General features: G+C 44.2%; 1 protein-coding gene across 1 annotated transcript; it reads left to right on the top strand.

The window, feature by feature from the left end:
• Positions 1–281: 281 nt before the first annotated feature.
• On the top strand, positions 282–9690 carry LOC140721959 (uncharacterized). The gene is made up of 2 exons (XM_073036784.1): positions 282–301; positions 5979–9690. The coding sequence occupies exon 2, from the start codon at positions 6303–6305 to the stop codon at positions 7356–7358; it is 1056 nt and encodes a 351-aa protein (XP_072892885.1). The 5' UTR covers positions 282–301; positions 5979–6302; the 3' UTR covers positions 7359–9690.
• The last annotated feature ends 11169 nt before the right edge of the window (positions 9691–20859 follow it).

Below are 20859 nucleotides of genomic sequence, written 5' to 3'. Positions count from 1 at the left end.
TTTCAATCTGCATTTGTAAGAAGGATCTACTTTCGCATTAGACACTGGGAAGGGTTGCTGATATTAAGTGCATTGTTTATGGTAGCTGCTGAGTTTTCTACACAAAAACAAAACTGAGGTATGGACATGGAACCGGTGCTTGCAGAAACTTTTAATGGCACCGTGATTACCCAGAATGTTCTGCGTTACAATTTTCGCTATCGCTGAAGCACCGACCGAACGCGCAGGCGTCAGGGATGCGGATGGTTCCAAATATCGCGCATGCGCGCAGTACAGAAAGGCCTTGAGGAATCGGCTCCAGGTAAGAGATGGTTTGCGCTGGTTTTTTCAACACCGAATTCGGGGTAATTGCTGTGACGTTCGGACACCGTGCCCTGAAATCCCGGGATAGCCCTGTTCTCGTCCCCCCCTCTCTCTCAGCCTCACGATCCGTGAGCCCCGGGGAGCTTCCGGCTGATGACGGAATGGGAACCGATAGATCTCTCAGACAGAGCTGAGCTCCAGCTATCCAAATGCAAGGATTAGGAACTTGGAGAAAGGGAACAACATCTTTTACACCACCAGTTGAGAAAATCACCTTTGTTTTGCCTACAATCACAAACCAGAGAAAATGTGCAGAAATTGAAAATCCAAGCAACACACACAAAATGCTGGAGGAACTCAGCATTAGTACTCTTTTCCATAGATGCTGCCTGGCCTGCTGAGTTCCTCCGGTATTTTATGTGTGTTGCTTGTTCAATCTCCTCTTCTTCTGGATTTTTCTACCCGTGAGAACGTGTTTTGACCCATTCTCTCTGGGTACATAATGATCTCAAACACCTTTGCCCCGGGCATCAAGTAGCTTTCACATCACAGATGTGCCAGACTCCAGTGAGACAGACTAGTGCCCTTCCTTTCATATTCATTGGCATTGCTGTCAGTGAGTTCGCCACCGTCAAGTGGAGGGTTCAGGGGAAATATTTGTGTCCAATACAGAAATTGTGTTACCTTTGTGTATTGTGGCGATGCAGAAGTTGCTGGAGAATTTGCAAGTAGGAGTAAGTGCAATAATATTTGGAAATCTGACTTTTTAAAGCATCATTTAGCAAGCAAATCAGACATGGATGGTGTGAAAAAGCTGGAGTGAGAAAATCCTTCATAACCCTCTACAGGCCTGCTACATAGGTTGTGTGAGAGTGCAGATGAACTTGATCAAACCCAAAGGATATCAAAGTTCTTATTAACAGTGATTACCGTCCAACAGTCCACTCTCTCAACCCCAGATCCATTGATGTCAATAGGGGTTAGCCTGTCTCCATTCCTCCTGTCATCCACAACCAGTTCCCTTGTTTTTGTGACTTTGAGCGAGAGTTTGTTTTCTTGACACCAGTCAGATGTTGTTCAGACCTCAGATAGAGTCAGCAATCAAATGGTTGAGCATGGTGCGATGAATGTGCTGAGCTGTGTATATCACAATGCAAGAAGCATCGTAGGAAAGCCAGATGTGCTCAGGACAGAAAATTATGATATTGTAGCCACTACTGGGACTTGGTTGCACGTAAGAGTCTGAGGGATTTAGAGGAACAAATGTGTGGAGAGATTGCAGACTGTGCCAAGAAATAAATGTTGATATGGTAAGCGATTTTCACTTTCCAAATATTGACTGTGTCTCCCATACTGTAAAAGGAATAGCTGGGGTAGAATTTGTCAAATGTGTCCTTATTCAGTCCATAGAATTCCTAAAGTAGAAGTGTGCAATATGCTATTAGGAAATGATCCAGGGCTAGTGACAGAAATTAGTGTATGGGACCACTTTGTATCTAGTGATCATAATGCCATGAGATTCTAAGTAAATATGGAAAAAGAGAGGTCTGGAACAGAGGCTGGGGTTCTAAATTGGAGACAGGACAATTTGGATGTTATCAGAAAGGATCTGAGAAGTGTGGACTCGGTCAGGAAGTTTTCTGTCGAAGGAGTACTTGGGAAATGGGCGTCCTTCAGCAGTGGAATTCTGAATTTGTGGAGTTTGTATGAGCTTGCCAAGTTAAAAGTTGAAAGCGAACTGGTGCAGGGAACATTGGTTTTCAGACAGACAGACATACTTTTTTGATCCCAAGGGAAATTGGGTTTCATTACAGTTGCACCAACCGAGAATAGTGAAGAAATATAGCAAAATAAAGCCATAAATAATTAAATAATAATAAGTAAATTATGCCAAGTGAAAATAAGTCTAGGACCAGGCTATTGGCGCAGGGTGTCTGACACTCCGAGGGAGGAGTTGTAAAGTTTGATGGCCACAGGCAGGAATGACTTCCCATGATGCTCAGTGTTGCATCTCGGTGGAATGAGTCTCTGGATGAATGTACTCCTGTGCCTAACCAGTACATTATGGAGTGGATGGGAGACATTGTCCAAGATGGCATGCAACTTGGACAGCATCCTCCTTTCAGACACCAACGTCAGAGAGTCCAGTTCCACCCCCCACAGCATCACTGGCCTTACAATTGAGTTTGTTGATTCTGTTGGTGTCTGCTACCCTCAGCCTGCTCCCTCCACTTCTTCATCCAGGTCATTTATAAAAATCAAAGAGTAAGGGTCCAAACAGATACCTGAGGCACTCTACTGGTCACCGACCTCCATGCAGAATATGACCCGTCTACAACCACTTGTGTGATTCATTGAAACATCCAATCCTTTGGTACCTCCCCCTGTCACCAAGCATGATTTAATTATCTGCTCAGAACCCCGATAATTTCTGCACTTGTCTCACGCAGGATCCAAGGGAGCACCTTGTCATGCCCTGGAGATTTATCCACCCGCATCAGCCTCAGGATAACAAACATCTCCGCTTCTTTAATCTGTACAGGGTCCACGATTTTAATGCAGCTTTTCCACTCTCACATAGATCCTGTGTCCATCTCCTGAGTAATTGAGATGATAAAAGTATTTAAGATCTCCCCCATCTGCTTTGGTTCTACACGTGGATTGCCATTCTGGTCTTGCAGAGGACCAACTTTGCTCTTAAATTCTTCAATTCTTTTGCTCTTAATCTATCTCTAGAATCCCTGAAGATTATCCTTCATCTTTTCTGTGAGGGCATCCTCATTCATGCCTTCTTTTAGCAATCCTGATTTATTTCTTATGTCAAACAACACACACAAAATGCTGGTGGAACACATCTGGCCAGGCAGCATCTATAGGGAGAAGCGCTGTCAACGTTTCAGGCCGAGACACTTCGTCAGGACTTTCTTATGTGTTCTCTTGCATTCCTTAAACTCCGTTAGAACCTACTTGCTATCCCTGTTAGTGCTTCACCAGGGTCACAATATCTCTTGAAAACCAAGGTTCCCTACAGTTTCTATCTTTACCTTTTATTCTGACACGTTGTACTTTCAAAATTTTGCTTTAAAGGCCTCCCATTTACCAAGCACACCTTTGCCATAAAGCAGCCTGTCCCAGTCCACAGTTGCCAGATCCTAGTGTCATAATTCCAGGTGTTGATCCATTCCCTGAACACATCCACCTTTCCTATCATGCTCCTTGCATTGAGATATACAGGGCTCAGCATATACACTGCACCATGCTCAACGTTTTTCATTCCTGACTTTGTCTGAGGTCTGAACAACACCTGTCTCCACAACACCTCCACTATCTGTTCTGTTATTCAGGCATCCATTCCCCCTGAGACGTTAGTTTAACCCCCCTTACCCCCACCCCCCACCATGCAGCTCTATCACCCCTTTGGTTTTCATCTCCCAGATCAATAAAAAGGAGGTGCATACAGGCAGATAGGAACAAATGGGCTACTTATGAGATACAGGAAATTCAAGTGAACACTGATGAAAGAAGGCATGAGGTTGCCCCAGCAGACAAGGTGAAGGAGAATCCTCATGGATTCTGCAGATATGTTAAGTGCAAAAAGATTCCAAGGGGAAAAAATTAATCCTGTGAAAGATCAGAATGGTAATACATATGAGGTAACAAAATAGATGAGGGAGATTATTTTTTTGCATCCCTATTTACACAGGAAACAGACACAGGGTCTATAGAAGTGAGGCAAAGCAGCATCAACTTCATGGACCCTCTACACGTTACAGAGGTGGAGGTGTTTGTTGTCCTGAGGCAAATTAGCGTGGATAAATCCCCAGGGCCTGACAGGTTGTTCCCTGGGACCCTGCGGAAGACAAGTGTAGACATTGTCGGGGCACAAGCACAGATATTTAAATTATCCTTAGTGACAGGTGAGGTACTGGAGGATAGGCAGCATGGCTTTGTGCATAGTAGGTCATGTCTAACCAATCTTATAGAGTCTCTGGAGGAAGTTATCAGGAAAGTGGATGAAGGCAAGGCAGAGGATGTTGTCTACATGGACTTCGGCAAGGCACTTGACAATGTCTCATATGGGAGGTTGGTCAAGAAGGTTCAGTCACTCAGCATTCAAGATAAGATAGTAAATTGGACAAGACACTGTCTTTGGGAGAAGCCAGAGTGTGATAGCAGATGGTTGCCTCTCTGACTGGAGGCCTGTGACTAATGGTTGCCACAGGGATCAGTGCTGGATCTGTTGTTGTTTGTCATCTATATCAGTAATCTGGATGTGAACATGGTTCGCTGGATCAGCAAATTTGTGGATGACACTAAGATTGGGTGTGTAGTGGACAGTGAGGAAGACTACCATGGCTTGCAGTGTGAACTGGACCAGCTGGAAAAATGGGTTCAGAAATGGAAAATGGAATTTAATGCAGACAAGTGTGAGGGGTTACACTTTGGTAGGACCTACCAGTGTAGGTCTTACACAGTGACTGGTCGGGCATGGAGGAGTGTTGTAAAGGAAAGGGATCTGGGAATACAGGTCAATATTTCACTGAAAGTGGTGTCACAGTTCGATAGGGATGGAAAGAAAGATTTTGGCACATTGGCCTTCATGAACCAAAGTGGTGAGTGCAGGATATGGATGATATGTTGATTTGGTACAAGACATTGGTGAGGCCTAATTTGGAGTATTGTGTGCAGTTTTGGTCACCAACCTACAGGAAAAATTTAAAAGAGGTTGAAAGAGTTCAGAGAAAATTCAGAACGATGTTGCCGGGTCTAGAGGACTTGGGTCCTTACGATTGAACAGGTCAGGACATTATTCCTTGGAACACAGAAGACTGAGGGGAGATTTGATGGAGGTATACCAAAATTATGAGGGGTATAGATAGGGTAAATGCAAGCTGGCTTTTACCACTGAGATGGGGTGGGACTACAACCAGAGGCCATGGGTTAAGGGTGCAAGGTGAAATGTTAAGGGGAACACGAGGGGAAACTTATTGACACAATGGGTCATCCGTGTGTGGAATGAGCAGATAGCCTAACTGGTGCGTGCAAGCTCAGTTTCAACATTTAAGAGGTTTGGATGGATGGCAGGTGTATGGGAGTGGGCAGTTTAGATAGTTCAACACTAATCAGATGGGCCAAAAGGTCTGTTTCTGTGTTGTATTTCTCTTTGACTGTAACAAGAACCTGAAATAATACTAATATTTGCTCTAATTCCTTTTAGCAGCTGTGCAGACAGACCAACCATACATCTGAGTAGGAGATATTTACATGGCGTTAAATCTGTGGCACTTTAAATTAACAGTACATAAAAGAAATTCCATCTGCGTGTCAACAAAGGCTATTTGCGTGAGAGTATTTCAGTTACTGTGGGGCCAGGCACCCATACAGCTCAGTGGGAACAGGGAATAATACCAATGGAGAGAGTCAAACTGAGCCAGGTCACATATTGGAGATGGCAGAATTGCCCCATTCTTGTAGAGACAGGAAGAGCATCAGAGACTTTGGTGGTCATTCTAGATACCAGCAACTGTGCCAAGTTAGAAGATGATTTCTCTCTCCAATTTGGGTTGAACTTCACTGTAACAGTGTGATTATCAGATCACACCTCGGCAACTAAAGTGATCTCATCTGAAATGTTGTCTTTCCCCCACTGATGGATTTTGTAAATCTTTTTACAGGTTAAAAATGACAAGGAATTTGTCTACGGGAATCTCAAACAAAACACGCCAGTTTTGCTGTCTCTGTCCAGATATTTAAGAAGTGGAGCAAGGGATTCACTCAATCATCCTTCCTGCTCAGACTGTGGGGAGGGATTCACTCAGTCATCTGAACGACTGGCACACCTGTTATTTTACATGGGGGAGAGGCCATTCACCTGCGCAGACAATGGGAATGGATTCAGTTGGTCATCTCAAATGAAGGTACATCAGCAAGTTCACATTGGGCAGACGCTGGACATCTGCTGAATTTGTGGGGAAGGATTCTCTCGGTCATCTAACCTAATGGCTCACCAGCGAGTTCACACTGGGGAGCGGCCGTTCACCTGCTCGGACTGTGGGAAGGGATTCACTGAATCATCTAAATTGAAGGTACATCAACGAGTTCATTCTGGGGAGAGGCCATTCACCTGCTCAGACTGTGGGAAGGGATTCACTCGGTCATCTCACCTACTGCTACATCAGTTAGTTCACACTGCAGAGAGGGATTTCACCTGCTCAGATTGTGGGAAGAGATTCACTCACTCTTCCACCCTACAGAGACACCAGTCAGTTCACACCAGGGAGAGGCCATTCACCTGCTCAGTCTGTGGGAAGAGATTCACTCAGTCATCCCACCTACAGAGACACCAGCAAGTTCACACTGGGGAGAAGCCTTTCACCTGCTCAAACTGTGGGAAGAGATTCACACAGTCATCCACCCTACAGAGACACCAGTCAATTCACACTGGGGAGTGGCGGTTCACCTGCTCAGAATGTGGGAAGGGATTCACACAGTTATCCAAACTACTGGCACACCAGTCAGTTCACAGTGGGGAGTGGCCATTCACCTGCTCAGACTGTGGGAAGGGATTCACTCGGTCATCTGATCTGCTGACACACGAGCGAGTTCACACCGGGGAGAGGCCATTCACCTGCTGTGAATGTGGGAAGGGATTCGCTCGGTCATCTGATCTACAGATACACCAGCGAGTTCACACTGGGGAGAGGCCGTTTACCTGCTCAGTCTGCGGGAAGGGATTCCATCAATCTTCCAACCTCCATAGACACCAGCAATTTCACACTGGGGTGAAGCAGTTCACCTGCTCAGTCTGTGGGAAGGGATTCAGTCGGTCATCCTCCCTATTGGCACACCAGTCAGTTCACACTGGGGTGTGGCCATTCACCTGCTCAGAATGTGGGAAAGGATTCACTCAATCATCTGAACTACTGGTACACCAGTCAGTTCACAGTGGGGTGGCCGTTCACCTGCTCAGAATGTGGGAAGGGATTCACTCAGTCATCCAACTTACAGAGACACCAGTCAGTTCACACTGGGGAGAAGCCGTTCACCTGCTGTGAATGTGGGAAGGGATTTACTCGGTTATCCGATCTACAGATACACCAGCGAGTTCACACTGGGGAGAGACCATTCACCTGCTCAGTCTGTGGGAAGGGGTTCCATCAATCATCCAACCTTCATAGACACCAGCGAGTTCACACTGGGGTGAAGCCGTTCACCTGCTCAGACTGTGGAAAGGGATTCACTCGGTCATCCTCACTATTGGCACACCAGCAAGTTCACACTGGGGAGAGGCCGTTCACCTGCTGTGAATGTGGGAAGGGATTCACTCGGTCATCTCATCTGCTGGCACACCAGCGAGTTCACAGTGGGTAGAGACCATTCACCTGCTCAGAACGTGGGAAGGGATTCACTCGGTCATCCAATCTACAAAGACACCAGCAAGTTCACACTGGGTTAAGGACGATCTCCTGCTGAGACATTGGGAAGAGTTTTTCTCAGCCATCTCCATCAAATGTGCATTATTGGGTTCACGCTGGGGAGAGGCTGTTTACCTGCTGTGAATGTGAGAAGGGATTCACTCAGTAATCTAACCTTGTGACACACTACCGGGTTCACACTGGGGAGAAAGTTTCAATAAGCTGCATGCTGGATATTTGTCCATCACCGTTGCTGAATGCAATTTCGAGAGTTACTGTCGGTGCTGAACTCTGCAATTATTGCTGCTGCTCACCACACCCAGTTCTGCACCCTGGTCACTGGGCATGGGAGGAGTTTCTTCTGCTGTACATTCACCTTTAATGGGACTGGATCTGAGACAAATCAATCAGTTCTATTTTAAACTCTGTCTCCGGTACTTAGTGCATTTATAACACACCTAGTGTACAGTAGAGAGTCAACTCAGCCCAGCTGGACCCTGCCAGTGATTCAGTCCCATGACAGTCTATTTCAATCCTCCCCTTTTGTTCATCTCTCACTCTCCCTCTGGTGATGGGTTCCAAACAGTCATCATCTGTGGGTGAAGAGGTTTCCCTTGAATTTTCTGTAGACTGAAGAAGTCGAGCTGATTGCAGTTCTGTCTGTGATGTTCTTTCCCCCTCAAATCTCTGGGCTGAGGAAGAATGACATTGGTAGTTAACCTCCTTAATCACAACTAATTTCCACATTATGGGTCATTTTCCCTGCTTCTAAAGGGTTGTTAGAGAACATCACTGTCCTCAAAAGACTGAAGTGAAGGCAGAATGGGAAATCATCAGTTGGATGTTCAACGGAGCAGGGTCAGACACCAGAGGTGGGTCTGCACAGGGCAGAGTTTGGGGCTCTGGGCAATGGTCGGGGTAAGAACGTATGATGAGGAGAAGGGTATCAGCAGCGGGGCGTGGCAACAAATGTCAGAGTAACAACATTTGGAAGCTGATTGACAGAGACAATCAGTTGATTGTCTGACTGATGACACAAACAATGCCTGTGGTGAGGTTCTCCACAGGTTGAGGAACATGTGTGTGTTGGGAATGGTTTTGTCTATTGAGGGAGTTGTTCCTGCTTGTTTATCCTGCAATATGATATCCGGATGGTTATTATGGACTGTCCTATTTGAAATAATGTATTGATTATCATATAATTTGTAAGATCTTGACTCTAAAACTGGGTCAGGCTTGAATTTATGGTGCCTTCATTCAGTTATGGAGGGCATTCATGAGTTTTTATTTTTAAACAATGTTCTGGTGAATGGTATTTGTTTGTATTTCATGTATTTTTTGTTTTTTTCCCCTTTTGTTGAACACCTTGTCCTGTATTTCTGAAAGGAACCCCTCTGTTTCTGGCAAGAGGTCTCCAACTCTCAGTGGAGTGCTCGATGCTTCCTTGTCACCATCTCATCTGCTCAGATTGTTGGGATGTCTCCCATGGAGGGTCATACTCATTCCACTGGTTAATGTTTTCTTCCAGAGTGGTGATTTATTTTTCTGATTTGACCTCTCATTTAAGTTTTCTGGTCTGTATTTCAAATCAGATTTGCATATACACAGATGGAGTGCTGAATCCTGTTCATTTTTGATGAAAATATATGTTTAGAAGTTTTATCTGACTGTTGTCTGATTTTTTTCATGTGTGTTGTTCCTCTTCCTCCTTGTATCCAAGGTAGTGTTAATCTAAATGTGTCACTCCTGATGAAGGGTTTCAGCCCAAAACATCGTCACTACCTCCTCCCATAGATGCTGTCTGGCCTGCTGAGTTCTGCCAGCATTTTGTGTTTTTATTTATTTCCAGCATCTGCAGATTCACCCGTATCTGAGTGTGAATAGACTTTTCTAAAGTTCTTATTTATCTTTGTAAATTCTACTGATTGAAATGGGACCAAGATATTTTTATTAAAAAATGTCAATGTCGGTATTGATGAAAGTGTTTATTGCCTTTGTTGTATTTGTTAACTATTGAGCTCTGTTTGGCAGAATTTTTAAGTCTTGAACTACATTCTGTCAAAGGCTTTCCCTATTTCGCACTACTTTCTATTGTCTTTGCTTGTTGGTATTCCAGATATTTGGGTATCAAGAGTCTCGATAAAGGGTCTTGGCCCGAAATGTCGATTCCCATCCATAGATGTTGCCTAACATGCTGAGCTCCTCCAACACTTTGTGTGTAGTTCTCTAGATTTCCAGCATCTGCGGGTCCTCTTGTTTGAGAACAAGCTGGTAGTGGGGTTGTATGGCTGTGTTGGTAAAATATTAAATAAAATCATTAGAATGAGGTGGCATAGTGTTGGCAGGTGTAGAATCTGTGGGTAGAATAAAGGAACTGCAAATGTAAAAAAAAGTCCCTAATGGGAATTGTATAGAGACCTCCGAACAGTAGCAAGTATGTGGTCCACAAATTACAATGGGAGATAGAAAATGCGTGCCAAAAGGGCAATGATACAATAGTCATGGGGGACTGTCATGCAGGTGATTAGGAAAATTAGGATGGTGTTGGTTTCAAGAGGAGGAATTCCTAGAATGCCCACAGGATGCTTTTTAGAGCAACTCGTGGTTGAGCCTACTTGGGGATCAGCTATTCTGGATTGGGTGTTGTCATGATCTGGAAATTCTCAGGGCACTTAAGTTCAAAGAACACTTAGGGGCAAGTGATCTTAATGTGGTGAAATTTACCCTGACATAAGAGAAGGAGAAGTTAAAGTCAGATGTGGTATTCAGAGAATTAGAGAGGCTTGAGAGAAAAAATGGTCAACATTGATTTGAGAAGAACGCAGGCAAGGATGAAAACAGAGCAGCAATGGCTGGAATTTCTGGAAGTAATTCGGAAGGCACAGGATATATACAGTGGCATGCTGAAGTTTGGGCATCCCTGGTCAAAGTTTCTGTTACTGTGAATAGTTAAGTGAGTAAAAGATGACCTGATTTCCAGAAGGCATAAAGTTAAAGATGACACATCTCTTTAATGGTTTAAGCAAGATTGCTTTTCTTATTTCCATCTTTTACAGTTTCAAAATAACAAAAAAAGGAAAAGGGCCAGAAGCAAATGTTTGGGAACCCTCATGGTCAGTACTTAGTAACACCCACTTTAGCGAGTTTTATAGCGTGTAAGTGCTTTCTGTAGCCAGCTAAGTGTCTTTCAATTCGTTTGTGTGAATTTCTGGGTTCAGTCATTAGCAGCAAAACACTGACAGCAGAAATTACAGATCAGAATATTATAAGAGTCACAGAGCCCAGCAGTACCAAAACAGGCCCTTTGGCCCTTCTAGTCAATGCTGACCTGTTTTTTGTTGTTACTGCCTGGTTCCAACTATCTGCCCCAGAGCCTACATACACCTCCCATCCATGTCCTCACTCAAATTCTCTTTCATGTCTAAATCGAACCCACATCCAACACTTCCACTGGCAGCTCATTCCAATCTGACCAAACTGTGAGTGAAGAATTCCCCTTCAGGTTCCCCGAAAATAATTCACTTTCACCCTGAACTGATGTCCAATGTCAGGGTGAGAGGGCAGACAGTAAGGGCAGGGGGTGGTCAAGTGCGGAGAGGGAAACAGAGCGGAGAATTTATACTTAATATCTTCCAGAAAAACTAATTGTTTGAACTTACTGGCTGTAACCCTACTATCCACGTCCTGTACGTTCTCAACCTAATTTTTGATCTAGATGACAAGTAGCAATGTTCAAAGTTCAAATTACATTTTATTATCAGTGTACACATTTGTCACCACATACGACCCTGAGATTTTTTTTCCTACAGGAACACTTGGCAAATCTATAGAATAGTAACAGGATGACACAAAGAAAGATCAAGTAGAGCATAGAATTCAACAAACTGTACAAATGCAAATATAATTAAATATCAATGAATAATGAAAGGGGAACCTCACTAGGCTGGACCTTGAGTCCAATAAACAGCCTCCCACCATCACTCTCTGCTTCCTACCATCAAGCCAACTGTGCATCCAGTGAGCCAGCTCTCCCTGGATCCCATGTGATCTAACTTTCCACAGCAACTTCCCATGCTGAACCTTAGCAGAGGCCTCATTGATGCCCGTATCGGCCTCGATCCTGGGACAGAGGTGTCACCAGGATCAGAGATTTAAGCAGAGGATGAAGAGGTTTAGAGGGATCTGAGTGTAACCCCTGGGTCGCCTCAGGCATCGCTCAAACTCGTTCTAGTCTAGGGGGAGCAGCCTTCCGCCCCGCCAAACTGGGTAATCAGCTGGTGTGGATGCTGTGTGATGTCCCCGCCTCGCCCAAAAAACAGACAGTACACCTTATGCGATTAAATGAGTACAATTTATAAAGATTACTATAACTAAGCGATTACTAATGATGCGGTTATATATGAAGAAGAAAAAAAAAGAAAAGGCGCCAAACTTATCAAAGTCCAAACCACTTCGTGCACAACCGTTGGAGCTCAATTACTGAAGTCTTCTGGCATTTGATCCCCTCCGACTTCCTCGACCTGCCTCCTGGGACCACCCACTCCACACTCCTCTGTCTCTGTCTCCTCGCCTCAACGAAAACCTTGGGCCGGGGACCCCCGCTCGGGGTCCGTTCCGTCACCCAGCTTCCAGCATCCCGTCCTCTCTCTCACTCCATCGCGCCGACTCCCCAAAATCCCCGCCAACAATCAGTTTACAGTCCCAAACAAGCTTCCAGCACTTATCATAACAAAGACGCTAGCATTCCTACTATTAACACAGGCGCCAGCATTCCTACTTTTAACAAAACAAAGACGCCATTTTGATTACATACACAGTAACAAAGAAAAAGAAACCCCCCGTTACACTGGTCTAGCATCGCTTCTGGATACCGACTCCATTAATAACGACTCCCGACTCTGCCTCCGCATCCGTGTTCTGCACTTGGGTTCATCCACCGCCACGCCCGAGTAACACTCTTGCCTCGCTTTCACTCTTTCTATATCTGAACAACTTTTGATACTTGATATTTTTGTCAAACTTACCTTAATTTTTAATCTTGTCTCTCCAGTGTGTTTTATTAGTTGTCACCTGTTGGTTATGTAAACGCTTTCCAATCCTCTAACTTCCCACTATTTTCTTGCTATATTATATGACCCCACCTTTGCTTTGATCAAATACAGGAGAAAATCTGTGGATGCTGGAAATCCAAGCAACAGATACACAAAACACTGGAGGAAACTAGGAGGCCAGGCAGCATATAAGGGAAATAGTAAACAGTCGACGTTTCTGGCCAAGACCCTTCATCAGGACTGGGGAAAAATAAAGATGAGACGTCAGAGGAACAAGTGTGGGGGTGAAAGGGGTGGAAGAAGTGGTAAGTGATAGGTGAAACTGGGAGGGGGGAGTAGTGAAGGATAAAACTCCTTAGGATAGAATTTCCTTCACGATTCTCGAAAGATCATTGCTAATGCCTCCACATTTCTACAGATGCCTCTTTCAGATCTCTGGGGTGTACATCATCTGGTCCAGGTGACCTATTTACCTTCAGACCATCTCTTTCCCAAGAATCTTCTTCCGAGTATCGTGACTTTACACATTCTAACCACTGACATCTGGGACTTCCATATTCCTGTCAGCATCTTCGACAGATAAGAGTGATGTACAAGACTTATTCGGTTCACCTGCCATCACTTTGCACTCCCACCACATTACTACCTCTCCAGCATCATTTTTCAGTGGTTTGATATCCACTTCCGCCTCTCTTTTACACTATATGTACTTGAAGAAAAATTTGGTATCCTCTTTATTACTGGCTAGCTCACCTATGTATTCCATCTTTTCCTTAATTATTTTAGTTGCATTGTGCTGGTTTTTAAAAGCTTCCCAATCCACTAACTTCCTAGTAATTTTTGCTCTATGCCTTTTCGTTGTTTTTTATGCTGTCTCTGGTTTCTCTTATCTGCCAAGGTTTTGTCACCTTACCTTTATAATTCTACTTCCTCTTTGTGATGTGTAAATCCCGTGCCTTCCGAATTGCTTCCAGAAATAACAACCACTGCTGCTTGGTTTTCATCCGTACCCAAATACTTTACAAATCACTTTTGACCAATTTTTATTTTACGCCTCTCTAATTCTCTTTATTCCACATCTGATTTTAGCTTCTCCTTCTTTAATGTCAGGGTGAATTTGATCATATTAAGATCACTTGTCTTTAAGAGTTCTTTCAACTTCAGTGACCTAATTAATTCAGGTTCATTACAACACCCAATCCAGAATAGCTGATCCCCATCTGGGCTCAACCATTAGCTGCTCTAAAAAAGCATCTTGTAGGGATTCAAGGAATTCCTCCTCTGAGACCAACACCATCCTAATTTTCCTAATCACCTGGATGACAATCCCCCATGACTATTGTAACATTGCCCTTTTGGTACGCATTTTCCATCTCCCAGTGTAACTTGTGGACCACATACTTACTACTGTTTGGAGGTCTCTATACAATTCCCATCAGGGTTTTTTTTTACATTTGCAGTTCTTTAATTCTACCCACAGATTCTGCACTTTCCAACCCTATGCCACCTCTTTCTAATGATTGTATTTAATATTTTACCAACAAAGCCACACAACCCCACTACCAGCTTGTTCTTGGCTTGTTCTTACAGTAAACAGGTAGGGATCTGGGAAACAAGAGGACCTGCAAACACAAAGTGCACTGCGGATGCCTCTGGTCAAATCAAGACGTACAAACAAGCTGGATGAACTCAGCAGGTCGAGCAGCATCCGCTGAAAGAAGCAGTCAAAAAGAGGACCTGCAGATGTTAGAAATCTGAGAACATCACACAAAGTGCTGCAGGAGCTCAGCATGTCAAGCATCATCTATGGATGGGAATCAACATTTCGGGCCAAGACCCTTCATCGGGGCTCTTGATTCCCACGTATGTGGAAAATCAACAAGCAAAGAAAATAGGAAGTAGCGGAAATAGAAAAACCCTTTGACAAAATTTAGTTCAAGGCTTAAAAAAACTGCAAAACAGAGCTCAATACTTAACAAATACAACAGAGGCAATACGAACTTTCATCAATACCGACATTAACTTTTTATAAAAATATATTTGTCCCATTTCATCAGTAAAATTTACAAAGATAAATAAGAATTTCAGAAAAGTCTATTGGCTTTTTTATAACCACTAGACTAACACTACCTTGGACAGAAGGAGGAAGAGAAATAACACACATGAAAAAAAAATCACACAAGAGTCAGTTAAAACTAAGTATATATTTTCATCAAAAATGAACAGGATTCAGTACTCCATGTGTGTATATGCAATTGTGATAAGTAACACAGACCAGGAAACTTCAATGTGAGGCCCACTCAGAAAAATTAATTATCACTATGGAAGGAAACATCAACCACTGGAATGAGAATGACCCTCCATGGGAGACATCTCAACGATCTGAGCAGATGAGATGGTGACAAGGAAGCATCGAGCACCTGACTGAGAGTTGGAGACCTCTTCCCAGAAACAGAGGGGTCCCTTGCAGAAAAACAGGACAAAGTAGTTAACAAAAGTAAGAAAAAAAATCAAAAATACATTAAATACAACAAACAAGGCAATAAGTACAGAAAATGCCAAGAGAAACCAGACACAATCCAACACATTCCAGGATCCTGCAGCAGTTTAACTCAATCTGATTACTTACAAAGCAACAAACAAGTGGCAAATATCATTCACCAAAATCTTGCTTTAAAATACCAACTCATGAATGCCCTCCATCACTTCAGAAAGGCATCATGAATTCCAGCCTGATGCAGTTTTAGAGCCAAAATCTTACAAATTATATGATAATCAATACATTATTTCACATAGGACAATCCATAATAAACATCCGGATATAACATTACAAGATAAACAAGCAGGAACAACTTCTTCAATAGATAAAACCATTCCCAACACACACATGTTCTTCGACCAGTAGAGCACCTCACCACAGGTGTTGCTTGTGCCATCAGTCAGACAAACAAAAGATTTTCTCTGTCAATCAGCATCGAAATGTTTCCACTCTGTCATTTGTAGCCACGTCCCGCTGCTGATTCCCTTCTCCTCATCATACGTTCTTACCCCGACCATCCTCCAGTACACCAAACTCTGCCCTGTGCGGACCCGCCTCCGGTTTCTGACCTTGCTCAGTTGAACATCCAATTAATGGTTTCCATTCTGATTTCAGTCTTTAGAGGAGAGTGGTGTTTTATAACAACCCTGTAGAAGCAGGGAAAAGCCCTGAATAAGGAGGTTAACTACCAATGTCATTCTCTATCAGCGCAGAGATTTGAGGGGTGAAGAACATGTCAGGCAGAACTGCAGTCAGCTTAACTTCTTCAGTCTACAGAAAATGCAAAGGAAACCTCTTCAGCCACAGGGTGGTGACTGTTTGGAATCCATCACCACAGGGAGAGGGAGAGATGAACAATAGGGGAGGATTTAAAAGGACTGCCCTGGAGCAGAATCACTGGCAGGGTCCAGCCGGCCTGAGTTGACTCTCTACTGTACACAAGGTGTGTTATAAATTCACTAAGTACCGGAAACCAAGTTTAAAATAGAGCTGATTTATTTGTCTCAGATGCAGAAGATTAAGCTCCAGTCCCATTAAAGGTGAATGTGCAGCAGAAGAAACTCCCCCCAAGTCCAGTGACCAGGGTGCAGAACTGGGTGTGGTGAGCAGCAGCAATAATTGCAGAGTTCAGCACCGACAGTCACTCTCGCAATTGCATTCAGCAACGGTGATGGACAAATATCCAGCATGCAGCTTATTGAAACTTTCTCCCCAGTGTGAACCCGGTAGTGTGTCACAATGTTAGATTACTGAGTGAATCCATTCCCAAATTCGCAGCTGGCGAACGGCCTCTCCACGGTGTGAACTCAATGATGCACATTTGGTGGAGATTGCTGAGAGAATCTTTTCCCAAAGCCTGATTGGCCTCTACCCAGTGTGAACTTGCTGCTGTCTGAGTTGTTACGTATTCGGGCAACAATAATATAGATGAGTTAGGCAAGGGGTTTTATAACGAATAACACGTTTATTAAACACTGATAACAAACCCCCTTCAAATGTAAACAAACCCAAACAATGACCCGAAACCAGCTGCTGGCAGCTGAATCAAACAGTTCTTAATAGCGTTGCAGTCTCAAACAGTCTTTAAAGCGGTATTGAAAAGAACTCAGTTCTCTAAAGCGATATGCCGAATGAAAACAGTATTTTAAAACGATATGCCGGCAGTTCAAAAGCTCACGGTACTTTTAAAAGGAGAGACTTTTTAAAGCGATGCAAATTCTCTTCCACGTCGATGTCCTTCGATTCCCAGCGTCGAACTCCCACGTCGAATTTTATTAAATATAACAACTTAAAGTGACTGACCTCTCTTCCACACTATTCTCAAACCCTTTCTGGTCATCCCAGGGGTCAACAGCGAGAATAGTCAACGAAATCCTTCCGAATGAGGATCACACAAGGTCGAAGTCAATCCATCGAAAATCGATTTTTCTTGATCTCCAATCTTCACTCTCCATTAGCAAAGAAACCGTTGGCTCTGACCTTTTAAACTTTAGGCATTTTATAAAACTTCATTTTTAACTAAACTGCGTCATCACATTAAATCACACAGTAACATGAAGTCATCTTGGCAAATCCAGCCACGAACTGCCCCACCTGACAGGGTGGGTCTTCCTTTTATACCCTGTAGAAAAAACCTGTCACATGACCTCTACTGGCGGGAAAATGACATCACTCCACCATCACAAAACCATTACCTCATGTCCAGTATAACTTCAACCCCAGTCACGTGACAAGGGTACCACTGTCACGTGTCACGGGTACGTAACAGAGTAGATAAGCTGACTGAATGAATCACTTCCCAAACTCACAGCACGTGAATGGTCTCTCCCCAGTGTGAACTGACTGGTGTCTCAGTAGATGAGATGACCGAGTGAATCCCTTCCCACAGTCTGAGCAGGTGAACAGCCTCTCCCCAGTGTGAACTCGTTGGTGACTCTGTAGGGTGGATGACTGAGTGAAAGTCTTCCCACAGACTGAGCAGGTGAACAGCCTCTCCCTTGCATGAACTGACTGGTGTCTCCGTAGGTGAAATAATAAAGTGAATCCTTTCCCACAGTCTGAGCAGGTGAACGACTTCTCCCCAGTGTGAAATCGCTGGTGTCTATGAAGGTCGGATGATCGATGGAATCCCTTCCCACAGTCTGAGCAGGTGAATGGTCGCTCCCCAGTGTGAACTGACTGGTGTGCCAGCAGATCAGATGACCGAGCAAATCCTTTCCCACATTCACAGCAGGTGAATGGCCTCACCCCAGTGTGAACTCGCTGGTGTATCAGTAGATCAGATGACCGAGCGAATCCCCTCCCACATTCACAGCAGGTGAACGGCCTCTCCTCAGTATGAACTCGCTGGTGTGCCAGCAGATCACATGACCGAGTGAATCCCTTCCCACAGTCTGAGCAAATGAATGGCCATACTCCAGTGTGAACTGACTGGTGTGCCAATAGGGAGGATGATCGAGTGAATCCTTTCGCGCACACTGAGCAGGTGAACAGCCACTCCCCAGTGTGAACTGACTGGTGTGCCAATAGGGAGGATGACTGAGTGAATCCCTTCCCACAGTCTGAGCAGGTGAACGGCCTCTCTTCATTGTGAACTCGCTGATGTACCTTCAGTTTAGATGAGCATTTGAATCCCTTCCCACAGTCTGAGCAGGTGAACGGCCGCTCCCCGGTGTGAACTCGCTGGTGTGCCATTCGGTCAGATATGGCCTAGTGAATCCTTCCCCACAATTTCAGCAGATGACCAGCCTCTGCTCAATGTGAACTGATTGGTGTGCCCATAGCTGGAAAGATCGTCTGAATCCCTCCTCACACACAGAACAGGTTAATAGCCTTGTCCCGCGGGGTGTGAACTTGCTGATGTACCTTTAGTTGATATGAACGAGTGATTCCATTCCCAGACTGAACAGGTGAATTTTACCTGTGAAAAATAACGGGCGTACCAATCGGTCAGATGATAGAGTGAATCCCTCCCCACAGTCTGAGCAGGAAGGATGATTGAGGGAATCCCTTGCTCCACTTCTTAAATATCTGGACAGAGACAGCAAAGCTGGTGTGTTTTGTTTGAATTCCCATAGGCAATTTCCATGTCATTTATAACCTGTAAAAAGATTTACAAAATCCATCAGTGTGTGAAGGACAACATTTCAGATGAGATCACATTAGTTACCAAGGTGTGATCTGACATCACACTGTTACAGTGAGGTTCAACCCAAGTTGCAGAGAGAAATCATCTTATAACTGGGCACATGGTTGGTGTCTGGAATGACCATCAAATTCTCTGATACTCTTCCAGTCTCTATAAGAATGGGGCATTTCTACCTTCTCCAATCTGTGAATTGGCTCAGTTTGACTCTCTCCATTGGTGTTATTCCCTGTTCCCACTGAGCTGCATGGGAGCCTGGCCCCACAGGAACTGAAGCACTCTCACACAAATACCCTTTGTTGACGTGCAGCTGGGATTTTCTTTTATGTACTGTTAACTTAAAGTGCCACAGTTTTAATGCCATGTAAATATCTCCTACTCAGATGTATGGTTGGTTTGCACAGCTGTTAAAAGGAATTAGAGTGAATATTAGTATTGTTTAAGATTCTTGTCACAGTCATAGAAAGATTCAGACACATTGGCCCATCTAGTTGGTGCCAAGCTATTTACGCTTTCCACTCCCATACCCCTACCATCCAGGTACCTATACCGACCTCTAACACGTTGCAATCGTGCAACCACAACATGGCCTCACCCCATCTCAGTGGAAAAACCCAGCTTGCATTTACCCCATCTATGTCCCTCAAAACTGTGGTATGCCTCCATCAGATATCCCCTCACTCTTCTACTTTCCAAGGAATAAAGTCCAGTCCAGTTCAATGTTTCCTTATAACCCAAGTCCTCCAGACCTGACAACATCCTTGTGAATTTTCTCTGAACTCTTTCAACCTCTTTTACATCTTTCCTGTAGGTTGGTGACCAAAACTGCACACAATACTCTAAATTAGGCCTCACCAATGTCTTGTACAACGTCAACATAACATCCGTCTATTGTTGACAGTACTTGAGTTTATGAAGGCCAATGGGCTAAAATCTTTCGCTCTATACCTTTTGAACTGTGACACCACTTTCAGTGAAATATAGACCTGTACTCCCCGATTCCTTTCCTCTACAACACTCCTCAGTGCCCAACCAGTCACTGTGTAAGGTCCTACCAAAGTACAACACCTCACACTTGTCTGCATTAAATTCCATTTTCCATTTCTCAAACCATCTTTCCAGCTGGTGCAGTTCGCACTGCAAGCCATGATAGCCGGCTCACAGTCCGCTAAACTCCCAGACTTGGTGTGATCCACATATTTGCTGATTCAGCTCACCACACTATCATCAAGATTACTGATATAGATGACAAACAACAACAGATCCCACACTGATCCCTGTGGCACACCACTAGTCACAGGCCTCCAGTTAGACAGGCAACCATCTACTACCACACTCTGGCTTCTCCCAAAGACAGTGTCTCATCCAATTTACTATCTCATCTTAAATGCTGAATGTCTGAAACTTCTTGACCAACCTCCAATGTGAGACTTTGCCAAGTGGCTTGCTAAAGTCCATGTAGACAACATCAGCAGCCTTGCCTTCATCCACTTTCCTGATAACTTCCTCGTGAGACTCTATAAGATCGGTTAGACATGACCTACCCTGCACAAAGCTATGCTATCTATCCTTAATCAGTCCACATCTATCCAAAAACTTGTATATCGAGTTCCTGCACTTACGTTCCATTAACGTTCCCACCAATGTAAGCTCACCAATGTACAATTTCTTAGTTTAATTTTAGAGGCTTTCTTGAACAGCAGAACAACATTGGCTGTCCTCCAATCCTCCAGTACCTCACCTGTCACTAAGGATGATTTAAATATCTGTTCTTGGGCTCCGACAATTTCTGCACTTGTCTTCCAGGGTCCCAGGGAACAACTTATCAGGCCCTGGGGATTGATCCACGCCAATTTGCCTTAAGACAGCAAACACCTCCACCTCTGTAAACTGTACAGGGTCCAT

Source organism: Hemitrygon akajei, unplaced genomic scaffold, assembly GCF_048418815.1.
Source record: "Hemitrygon akajei unplaced genomic scaffold, sHemAka1.3 Scf000066, whole genome shotgun sequence".
NCBI lineage: Eukaryota > Metazoa > Chordata > Chondrichthyes > Myliobatiformes > Dasyatidae > Hemitrygon > Hemitrygon akajei.
Note: the sequence above shows the minus strand (reverse complement) of the source record. Positions and strands in the feature narration are given on the sequence as shown.

Coding starts and splice junctions, on each gene's coding strand:
- LOC140721959 (XM_073036784.1), top strand. CDS start 6,303: ATGGCTCACCAGCGAGTTCACACTGGGGAGCGGCCGTTCACCTGCTCG.